General features: G+C 41.8%; 1 protein-coding gene across 3 annotated transcripts in view; it reads right to left on the bottom strand.

Annotated features, from left to right (window-relative positions):
* Positions 1-12,280, bottom strand: part of LOC137436762 (focal adhesion kinase 1) — a 112,465-nt gene that overhangs the window by 22,924 nt on the left and 77,261 nt on the right. For all 3 annotated transcript variants that reach the window (XM_078786760.1, XM_078786758.1, XM_078786759.1), the window contains 5 exons: positions 8,850-8,928; positions 8,537-8,637; positions 6,803-6,918; positions 6,103-6,203; positions 2,147-2,251 (listed from right to left, as the gene is read on the bottom strand). In XM_078786760.1, coding sequence (XP_078642886.1) covers positions 2,147-2,251; positions 6,103-6,203; positions 6,803-6,918; positions 8,537-8,637; positions 8,850-8,928 — 502 coding nt within the window. The remainder of the gene's footprint in view (positions 1-2,146; positions 2,252-6,102; positions 6,204-6,802; positions 6,919-8,536; positions 8,638-8,849; positions 8,929-12,280) is intronic.

The following is a 12,280-nucleotide window of genomic DNA, read 5'->3' as shown; positions in this document are numbered from 1 at the left end:
GCTTTTGGTTTCATATTATTAAGTATTTCGTTGTCACTTCTTAATTACTAAATTTCCAAATGGACTCATACATTTGCACCCCACTGTACAGGTTTGCCTGCCGATTACAGGATAATGTAACATGCAACATGTTAACCACACAGCATGGACTGCAGAACATGTAGGCCCGAGTAGACCAGACTGCACAGACAGATTACGTCGTCACTGGAGATTAGTATAGCCAATTGGGTTTTCATTAACAAATGAAGATATTTCATTGTTCTTCTGATAAACTTGGTTTATAATAAGTTTAGTGGGATGTGAATTCGTAATATCCAGAATGCACATTGGCTGTCCTCATCACTCGGGCCTTGTACACACAGGCTTCGTGTCCTCACCTTCTAAGGAATGTCTTGGGTTGTCATGAACATTGTAGAACACAAATCGGAGGTATCCACTCTACCGAGTGCCGTTCTGGTTTAAATTGTTAAAGCATCACTCTGCATTTAAGCACTAAGCACAGAAGATGTCACGCACCAAACCGAAACAACAACGAATACAGCCCTAACAATTGCAAAAAAGACAAAAGAAAAATACAAAATGAAATACTAGCAGATATATAGTGGCAACTGTAAGAAAGACAAAAGAGCAGGGAAATATAAAAAAGAGTTGGACAGATTGGGGATAGACAAATAAGGATCACTGGAATGGCTATAAGAAGAGGCCAGTTCAACTGGGATGGAGAACAAATTATTATTAATGCCCAGGACCAAGGACACTACCCCCACTGGATTTAAAAAGATGGCAGGACTGAGTCAATCAGACAATTGTAGGTTCTGCAAGGTAGAATCAAAAAACACGAGTCACCTCCTATTGGGATGTAAAAAAAAAAAAACTCATGTCAGAGCAGCTGTACACCCAAAGGCACAACAAGGTATGTAGAGTAATCCACTGGCACATCTGCAGAAATTTCAATATCCCAGTTCCACAAAACTTGTGGAAACATGAACCAAATCAATCAAGGACATAATGCCCATGTATGACCTGATGATCCCATCCAGCGTGGACATAGAAGACAAAGCACTGCGACCAGACATAGTACTCAGGAACACAAAGGAAAAAGACAGCATTTCTGATTAAGATATCAGTGCCCAGTGATTTTGGCCTAAATAATGCACAAATCAAGAAAATGACCAAATACCAAGATGTCAAAAATGAAATGAAAAGATCCTGGAAGCTGAAGAGCGCCGAAGTTGTACCAGTGATAAATGGGGCAATGGGAATGATGAAGAAGAACCTTACAGAGATCTTAAAAACATCCCTGGGAATATTACCACAAACGAACTACAGTTGGAAGCTGTATGGGGCTCAGTGACGATCCTGAAAAGAGCTCTTGGAACAAAACTCTGAGAGCAGCACAACTTTACAATTTAGCTCATAAATCGCAATCCTTCACCGAAACGGGGGTGGATACTTTGAGTCCGAGGAGGACACAGTTCCACCTTCTAAAACCCAAATTATGGAGATGACAATTAACGACACGCACACACACGCACGTACGCACACACACGCACGCACACACACCTGTTGTCCAGAAATGCCTTTCCACTTCTTACCACCACATAATGTACACAGCAATTAATCAGCACACAAATCAATACACAGACCCATATTTACAATGAAGTTCGTAAACACTAATGACACACTTCTGGTTAAATTAATGAATGAATTTAAAATACCAAAATTAAAAAAAACACCACGAACAAACAAAAACAACAACACCAACAACCAAAAACATTACTAAAAACCCAATCACATCTCACTCACAATATGAGGAACTACCAATCAGCTCTGACCGAATCAATCTTGCCCAGCTGCGACTAAACATAATTACGAAACCAGACTGAGTGGCGTAATGGTTAGAGCGTCCGCTCTGAGTCTGGATGGTCGGAAGTTCTATCCCATGTCGAGCCATAACAAAAACTTTAAAAATGGGACATGCTGCACCCTTAAGTCACAGCTTTTAAAAAGGGTAGAGCATGTGCAAACAACCATAGGTTGGCAAACATTGTGCAGGCTTTGTTGGACGGAATGGCCTCCTCCTACATTGAAGTTCCTTGTAGAGTAACTCATATTACTATAACAATCAACTTTTACCCAAACTGACCAAACATCCAGATGTCACTAAAGGTAGAAAAACGAGCTGAAGAAATGGACTCTGGTGCCATCCATTGTACGGACATCAAGCTGATCAACTGTAGGGCTCGCTCATCTGTAAGAGAACATGAAACAGACAATAATTGTGACCTTTACTGGGATGCACCATGAATTCTGGAATCTCATTTTAGAGACAACAATCAGGGCTGTCTGAGCGATCTCACTTATTGAATCAGATGAGTTATCATGGATAATCGTTGGCTAGTTTAAAGGGAGAATGAGTAAAAGGTCAACAAACATCATAAAATCCACAAATACCGTATAAAGTATGCACTATGTATGGGATTGTATGCCATGAACACTCCATAAGCTCCTTTAATGTTAGTAACTGGTTGGGATAATACCCATAGTGTCCATCTATTAATTACATGCACATGAGGGAAGGGGGAGGTAGATTGGTCGGGGTTGGGTAGAAATAATAAATTGAGAAATTAAAAGAGAAGAGGAGGATGACAGGTGTGAAAAGGAGAGTCGGAGAGTGTGGGGAGAAGGGAATGAAGCTTGGAAGGTGAGAAGAGGAAACCGAGGGAAGGAAAGGAAAGCGGCATGGGTCGATTTCTTCATGTACATGTAAATGTATTGTCGTGTGGATGGCTCTATTAAGACAGAGCACCCACGGATGACAAATCGAGCTTACTTTGAGGCAACGATCAAATACGGATTTCACTCGACAAGCACGGGCGGAAAAGAGGAGAAGAAGAAGCGGGAGGTTTACCTGATGTGATCCGCACGCAGTCTTCAACCTGCAGGAAATAAACTCAAACCAACCGGATTTTATGTACAAAAATAAACGATTTATTATACGGAACCTGAGAACAATGAACACGATGGTAAAAACTAAGACCTAGGTTGGGATCCCACACACCTCACTTCAACAACGGAAGAAGGAAGAGTTAAATTAAAGGAACCGTTGTGTTTTGTGTGGTACGAGCTTATCTCTGTCTGCAGTGTGAGTCCTCATCAATGTCACCAACTCGAGCACGCAGTCCGGACGTAGCGCTGGTGTTGCCGGGAATTGCTCGGCCGTTGGCGCGAAACAGGCCTCGATGTCCTCACACGCTGCAGCGCTTGTACTCTCGTCCACGCACCGCCTCTCCTGTTGGCTGTTTCAATCCCCGATGCCAACGAACAGGGGAACGAGGAGACGAGGCCGGCACGCAACCACTTGCACCGAGGTCCAGAACGCAGATCGTCCACACACATTCACATGCAGGCTCCAGAGCAAGAGGCAGTCCAACCACGAGAGGAACCAGAACAAGAAGGGGCAAAATGCTGGCTTGCGAGTCGTTTTATCGCTCGCCATCTGACATTACTGGCCCTCCATAACAATCAGCGCGTCACTTCTTGCTCGCCCCTCATGCCCCCCAATCCGAGGGAAGATTCTTGCCCCTCCCCATGCCAATCACCAGTCCTCTCCCACTCCACCAATCGGCAGCCTGCTTCTTGCCCCTCCCTTGACCAATCACGAGCTCTTCCTTACTCTGCCAATCGGCGGCCTGCTTCTTACTCGCCCTGCCTCGATCAACCCCTCGACCAATCCTTCGCTGCAGCTCCATCGGCAGTGCCCCGAACTGGCTTCCGGTGAGTTTTATGGTTATGGTGGCGGAGGGGGAATTGAAGTAGTGTTTGTGTGGTGTAACTAACTATTGGGCCTAACTAATGTCTATGGTGCGTTGCCATATGGGACACATGGATGATCACAGGTTTGACACACCAGGGAATTAGCTTAATCCCTATTCTACTTATCACAAAGCCATCCTTGTATGACCACAAATATACTCTTAATCTGAACAAACCACCTAAACAGAACTTATTACTTTGAGATTCCCGATAATGACAGTCCAAGCACCTACCTATGCAGATCTACCTGGATCTATATACCACTACTCCAAAATTCATAACAATATATCTTATTATAATAGAGCAAACGTATATGGTTCGCCATGTATGTATGTATGTATGTATGTATGTATGTATGTATGTATGTATGTATGTATGTATGTATGTATGCGACGAAAACGTCTTCTTCTTCTTCAAATAAAATTACCACCCTCTTAATTGCGTTAAGACTGCTGAGATCCCTCAGACCTTTGATGACCATTTAATTCCCCCAAGACCCTTCAGACCACCAAGACCCCTGAAGATCCAAAATACCCTGAAGACCCCCAAAGACCCTGAATACCCAAAGACCCAAAACACCCCGAAGACCCAAAACACCCCGAAGACCCAAAACACCCCGAAGACCCAAAACACCCCGAAGACCCAAAACACCCCGAAGACCCAAAACACCCCGAAGACCCAAAACACCCCGAAGACCCAAAACGCCCCGAAGACCCAAAACGCCCCGAAGACCCAAAACGCCCCGAAGACCCAAAACACCCCGAAGACCCAAAACACCCCGAAGACCCAAAACACCCCGAAGACCCAAAACACCCCGAAGACCCAAAACACCCCGAAGACCCAAAACACCCCGAAGACCCAAAACACCCCAAAGACCCAAAACACCCCGAAGACCCAAAACACCCCGAAGACCCAAAACACCCCGAAGACCCAAAACACCCCGAAGACCCAAAACACCCCGAAGACCCAAAACACCCCAAAGACCCAAAACACCCAGAAGACCAAAAAGACCATGAATACCCAAAATACCCCGAATACCAAAAAAAACCCTGAAGACCAAAAAGACCCAAAAGACCCCGAAGACCCTTACGACCCAAAAGCCTCTGAAGACACCAAAGACCCAAAAGACCCAGAAGACCCAAAACAACTCAAAGACCCAAAATACCCTTAAAGGCCCAGAGGATCCAAAAGACCCTGAAGACCCAAATAGCCCTGAAGACCGAAAACACCATGAAACCCAAAAGACACCGAAATGGTCAAAGATGCCTACCCCTCTGAAACGACATGTGGTGAGGCGCGCGGAGCGTATATGTAAAATTGTAGCATTTGGCTACAATTCACAAAAAGTAATGATTCTGTAATTGAAAGACTTATTTAATTACAGGATTATAAATGGCGAGCTGTTATTAATCTTTTAGTCATCTGCAAGAGTAAGGATTCCAATGCCTGCTCCTGATGCACTTGCCTTCATGCGTTGACAATTGGCCTTTTTCGCATTCCCATCTGAACACTCAGCTCATGATGCTGGAATCAAAGGTTCAAATCCCACATACTGTGTTGATTTGTCAAATATCCTTGTTATTAATGTTCACGTATACCGATGAAACCTACTATCCTTGTCCTCTGTGTGATACAATAGATGTACAAACTGCTCAATTAGCATTAAATATTGTATAAAACAAAGTGTATTTATTGATGCAAACTGTTTTTTTTTATACTTTGGCTAAGGCTCATAATACAGCTGACACACACACACACACAGACATACAGATGAGACAAACACTTGACACAGCCACTGAGCTTGGGGGAAGTGCCGTTACTTTCCGTCACTTCCCAGGATACTCTGGGTACCAGCGACTTCATAACAATGGCGCCGCTTTTCTCACCGTACTCAGCGGGGCATTTCCTTAAGAGGAATTTGCTCCTCCCCATCGATGCCAAGCGACGGTGATTGTCTGTGCTTTCTCCTTTTCAAGCAAGGAAGCAGCATGTACAATTTTTAAATTTTGGTATGACTTGAACTGGTCCAAACCAGATGGGTGTTTTTTAGGAGACACCATCTCTTTCCTGGATGGCCGTTGGCTCCTTACGGGAGCTCATCCGCCCTTTGCCAGGTGTTGTTTTTGGTCCTGGCAGGGTGACACAATCACCTTCCCCACCAGCAAAACGGTGAGGGGTGTCGGTTTAGTCGTCGAAAACCCGACCATGCGGCAGGTAGCACTGGGTTACATGTTACCAGTGGCTGTCCCAAAAGACTGAAATCATACACAAATAGACATGTCTTGCCTGTACAACTTCCATGTGTATCGACCAAGCAGGCGAAGCCAAAACCTCCAAGTTTGATGCATTTTGGTGTGGCCACCAACATGTTTCTTGCTGTTACATCTCTGTAAAGGAGACAGAGACAGAGAGACAGAGAGACAGAGAGAGAGAGAGAGAGAGAGAGGAGAGGGGGGATAGAGGGGGGAGAGAGAGAGAGAGAGAGAGAGAGAGAGAGAGAGAGAGAGAGAGAAAGAGAGAGAGAGGGGAGAGGGGGGAGGGGGGAGGGGAGAGAGAGAGAGAGAGAGAGGAAGAGACTGACTTTTGTGTCCTTTTATTATAAAAGTATAAAACCAAAAGTATTCAAACTCCACTTTACATACAAATCAAAACCTCATTTCCAAGAGAGGAAGGAGAGGAAGAGAGGGAGAGACAGAGAGGAAGGGATGGTGAGATAGGGAGAGGGATGCAGAGAGAGAGGAAGAAAGAGGGAGAGAGTCTGGAGTGAGGTTGTGCAGAGTGAACATAAAAGGCTGCTGGTGCTCAAATACTGGAGCAGACATGTCATGTTTGTCACTGTTGTTGTGTGTCTCACTGGCTGCTTGATGGAATGGCATGTCTCACACTGTTTTGATATTAATACAAGCCTGGTTGCCTGTTCCTCATGCAATTAAGCCATCCACATGCGTGTTGTTGCTTTCGGTGGATAAGGAAGGTAATCTCATACCGATGGATAATTTTTTTGCTCTCAAGATAAGAGAAGGCGACACTGATTTGCCATGTGTAGCGCAACAAGGTGAACGTTTCCAGATCTTGCTGGTGGTTCTCCAGGTATGCCTGCAGCTGCAAGACAAAGATGGACATAGGTACAGTGTCTGATCATTCAGCTACAATGTATACAGGATCAAGCGATTATAACAAATGCTGTTAATGCACAAACAAAGTTCTTCAATTCCGACAACAGAGACCACTCATTGCCATTTTCCCAACTTCCTCTCCAGACCAGACCGGATGGTCTGTGACATTCACATCCTGTTGGTCAGCTCCCGACAAGGAAAGGCCGATGTGACACGTAATTTTAATTCCTGATACTGTAACACTGTCACTGGTTTACATTTGATAGTACTATCCATTATACCCCCAACTACCTTTCCTGAAAGTTTCAAGTGTTTTCATTTATGTATTTGACTTCTCATGTTTAAACTGGACAAATTAAAACGGGACGAGTCAAGAGGTAGTCCTATCTGGAGTATTAGTTTTAAACGTCATGTGATCTGATAAACATACAAAGATTGTGTGATACTTCTGCATGTACTGTACATAGATAACAGTAAAGGTAAAGTAGACATCTCATTGGATTACAGACCAGACAGTCATTACAAGAGCAACACATGTTACGAGCAATGCACTAACTGTACCGAGCAACACCCATTGGGGGTCTACTCCATCTGTATGGATTCCATAGAGTATCAAAAAGGTATTTCTAAAGTTTATACAGCAACATTTATATCATGAATTTTGTTTCCCCTTTAAACCTTGATCTTTTCTACCCCCGTTAATTCACCCCCAGATCAACTTTTTTGAAATACCAATTTCTTTCCTGGAAGTTCTAGCAGTGTCCATGCGTTTTTTTTTTTACCTCTCCCACCCCACCCCTTCCCATGCCTCCTCCCCCCCAAGCCTTCTCCCTCCCACAGATCTCCCGATGTCCCTGCTCTCAAATGTTGTACTTGTGTGCTTCCCTCTCTCTCCCCATCTTGTATCCCGCTCCCTTTATCATATGTTTTGCGTGTCCGTTTTTTTTTTTTGTGATTGATGTTAGCTCCTACACGAGCCTCGATCTTGTATACAAAAAAAACAACAAAAAAACCCGAGGTTACAAATTAAAAAATCGTGGTCAGTGGGAAATTGGACCAGGAATCAAATAAGAATTCATCTCGCTGTTTGCATCATTGCCGAGGCACAGCAGTACAGCTGATGCAGTGCCCCTCCATGTTAGAGCACAAATTTGGAATTTGTTCGGGATACCGGCACACAATTGTCTACTCATTGAAGGACACCTTGGGGATCCTTATGATCCACCGACCAATGCTGGCGGACTGGACACCTGAACATCACATCCGATCCGATGGACGGTACATCCATTGAAGAGCCGGCCTGCGAAGCACCGATCAAATAGTCCATAGTCAGGTCGGGAAGTGAACCCAGAATAGACAGCTTAAAGGTAAGTGCACCATCCGGTTTGCACCATCCGGATGGGCGAAAGAAACAGTAAACGTTGTTCGCATCAATTATTTTGAAATTAAATGTTCAGAGTAAATTGGTTTGAGACATACTTGAGAAGTTCCACAAGGCACTTCTTGAAATCAATAACATATTGATGAAAGTGTTTTTGTGAAATCCAAATTATTTGTGTTTATGTGCTTTGTCAGAATTTGCACGATAGGCCACAACATTTCACCTGTCCCTCTTGGCAGAACTCGGTAACAATCCAGACAGGTAGCATAGAAACGATACCAACAAGCATGAGGATATGAGGATGATGAAGTTGTCGCATGATATCTGAGGTAAGGGGATAGAAAAGATGAATGAGGAACAAACCAAAAACAAAAGGATGATTAGGTATGGATGACATGATGGATTTAAAGATCAAAACATGAGGGAGAGGCCGAAAGAAGGAGTCAAGCACATAAAAGTAGATTTTAATGTTCACAATTACATCAAATCATTGCATTTTGATTATCCATTCAACATAAAATAAAATGAAGGTCTACCAGCCTCTCGTAGCAATCGGTCATTGCTGGTTTGGTCTTTGCACTCCTTCACAGCTACGTCCTGTGGTTCATATTGGTCCTGTAACAGAACATGATTTCTTTTAACGCCAATGCCACAATCTCCCCTCGATAAACGACATTATTCCTCCAATAAACTGGAATATTATTCGTATAAAGTGGCAGATTTCCTTCCGAGAAATGGAAAATTCATCAAATATAATGGAATGGTCCACAAATAAAATGGAACATTCCCACTGATAAATACGGAACCACCACATTCATCTGTAAATTGTAACCATCATTAAATTAACTTGAACATTCCTGATATAAACCAGAACATCTCCTCCATACACCGTCGCATTCATCCCGTAAACTGTAACAATCTTTAAATTAACTTGAACATTCCTGATATAAACCAGAACATCTCCGTACTCAGTCACATTCATCCCGTCAACTGTAACAATCTTTAAATTAACTTGAACATTCCTGATATAAACCAGAACATCTCCGTACTCAGTCACATTCATCCCGTCAACTGTAACAGTCTTTAAATTAACTTGAACATTCCTGATATAAACCAGAACATCTCCTCCATACACCGTCGCATTCATCCCATAAACTGTAACAGTCTTTAAATTAACTTGAACATTCCTGATATAAACCAGAACATCTCCTCCATACACCGTCGCATTCATCCCATAAACTGTAACAATCTTTAAATTAACTTGAACATTCCTGATATAAACCAGAACATCTCCGTACTCAGTCACATTCATCCCGTCACCTGTAACAGTCTTTAAATTAACTTGAACATTCCTTTTTATATAAACCAGAACATCTCCTCCATACACCGTCACATTCATCCCGTAAACTGTAACAATCTTTAAATCAACTTGAACATTCCTTTATATATAAATCAGAACATCTCCTCCATACACCGCCACATTCATCCCGTCAACTGTAACAATCTTTAAATCGACTTGAACATTCCTGATATAAACCAGATCATCTCCTCCGTACACCGCCACATTCATCCCGTCAACTGTAACAATCTTTAAATTAACTTGAACATTCCTTTTTATATAAACCAGAACATCTCCTCCAATCTCCATACAACGTCACATTCATCCCGTAAACTGTAACAATCTTTAAATCAACTTGAACATTCCTGATATATAAACCAGAACATCTCCTCCATACACCGTCACATTCATCCCGTCAACTGTAACAATCTTTAAATCAACTTGAACATTCCTGATATATAAACCAGATCATCTCCTCCAGACACCGTCACATTCATCCCGTCAACTGTAACAATCTTTAAATCAACTTGAACATTCCTGATATATAAACCAGATCATCTCCTCCAGACACCATCACATTCATCCCATCAACTGTAACAATGTTTAAATCGACTTGAACATTCCTGATATATAAACCAGATCATCTCCTCCATACACCGCCACATTCATCCCGTCAACTGTAACAATCTTTAAATCGACTTGAACATTCCTGATATAAACCAGATCATCTCCTCCGTACACCGTCACATTCATCCTGTCAACTGTAACAATCTTTAAATCGACTTGAACATTCCTGATATAAACCAGAACATCTCCTCCGTACACCGCCACATTCATCCTGTCAACTGTAACAATCTTTAAATTAACTTTAACATTCCTGATATAAACCAGAACATCTCCGTACACCGTCACATTCATCCCGTCAACTGTAACAATCTTTTAATTAACTTGAACATTCCTTTATATATAAACCAGAACATCTCCTCCATACACTGCCACATTCATCCCGTAAACTGTAACAATCTTTAAATCAACTTGAATATTCCTGATATATAAACCAGAACATCTCCTCCATACACCGTCACATTCATCCCGTCAACTGTAACAATCTTTAAATCAACTTGAACATTCCTGATATATAAACCAGAACATCTCCTCCATACACTGTCACATTCATCCCGTCAACTGTAACAATCTTTAAATCAACTTGAACATTCCTTTATATATAAACCAGAACATCTCCTCCATACACTGCCACATTCATCCCGTAAACTGTAACAATCTTTAAATCAACATGAATATTCCTGATATATAAACCAGAACATCTCCTCCATACACCGTCACATTCATCCCGTCAACTGTAACAATCTTTAAATCAACTTGAACATTCCTTTATATATAAACCAGAACATCTCCTCCATACACTGCCACATTCATCCCGTAAACTGTAACAATCTTTAAATCAACTTGAATATTCCTGATATATAAACCAGAACATCTCCTCCATACACCATCACATTCATCCCGTCAACTGTAACAATCTTTAAATCGACTTGAACATTCCTGATATATAAACCAGAACATCTCCTCCATACACCATCACATTCATCCCGTCAACTGTAACAATCTTTAAATCAACTTGAACATTCCTGATATATAAACCAGAACATCTCCTCCATACACCGTCACATTCATCCCGTCAACTGTAACAATCTTTAAATCAACTTGAACATTCCTGATATATAAACCAGAACATCTCCTCCATACACCATCACATTCATCCCGTCAACTGTAACAATCTTTAAATCAACTTGAACATTCCTGATATATAAACCAGAACATCTCCATACACCATCACATTCATCCCGTCAACTGTAACAATCTTTAAATCAACTTGAACATTCCTGATATATAAACCAGAACATCTCCTCCATACACCGTCACATTCAACCCATCAACTGTAACAATCTTGAAATCAACTTGAACATTCCTGATATATAAACCAGAACATCTCCTCCATACACCGTCACATTCATCCCGTCAACTGTAACAATCTTTAAATTAACTTGAACATTCCTTTATATATAAATCAGAACATCTCCTCCATACACCGCCACATTTATCCCGTCAACTGTAACAATCTTTAAATCAACTTGAATATTCCTGATATATAAACAAGAACATCTCCTCCATACACCATCACATTCATCCCATCAACTGTAACAATCTTTAAATCAACTTGAACATTCCTGATATATAAACCAGAACATCTCCTCCATACACCGTCACATTCATCTCGTCAACTGTAACAATCTTTAAATCAACTTGAACATTCCTGATATATAAACCAGAACATCTCCTCCATACACCATCACATTCATCCCGTCAACTGTAACAATCTTTAAATCAACTTGAACATTCCTGATATATAAACCAGAACATCTCCTCCATACACCATCACATTCAACCCGTCAACTGTAACAATCTTTAAATCAACTTGAACATTCCTGATATATAAACCAGATCATCTCCTCCATACACCATCACATTCATCCCGTCAACTGTAACAATCTTTAAATCAACTTGAACATTCCTGATATATAAACCAGAACATCTCCTCCATACACT

The sequence above is a fragment of the Myxine glutinosa genome, chromosome 11 (genome assembly GCF_964187855.1).
Source record: "Myxine glutinosa chromosome 11, kmMyxGlut1.1, whole genome shotgun sequence".
NCBI classification, from domain to species: domain Eukaryota; kingdom Metazoa; phylum Chordata; class Myxini; order Myxiniformes; family Myxinidae; genus Myxine; species Myxine glutinosa.
The sequence above is the reverse complement of the archived record's forward strand: the minus strand, read 5'-3'. Positions and strand labels throughout refer to the sequence as shown.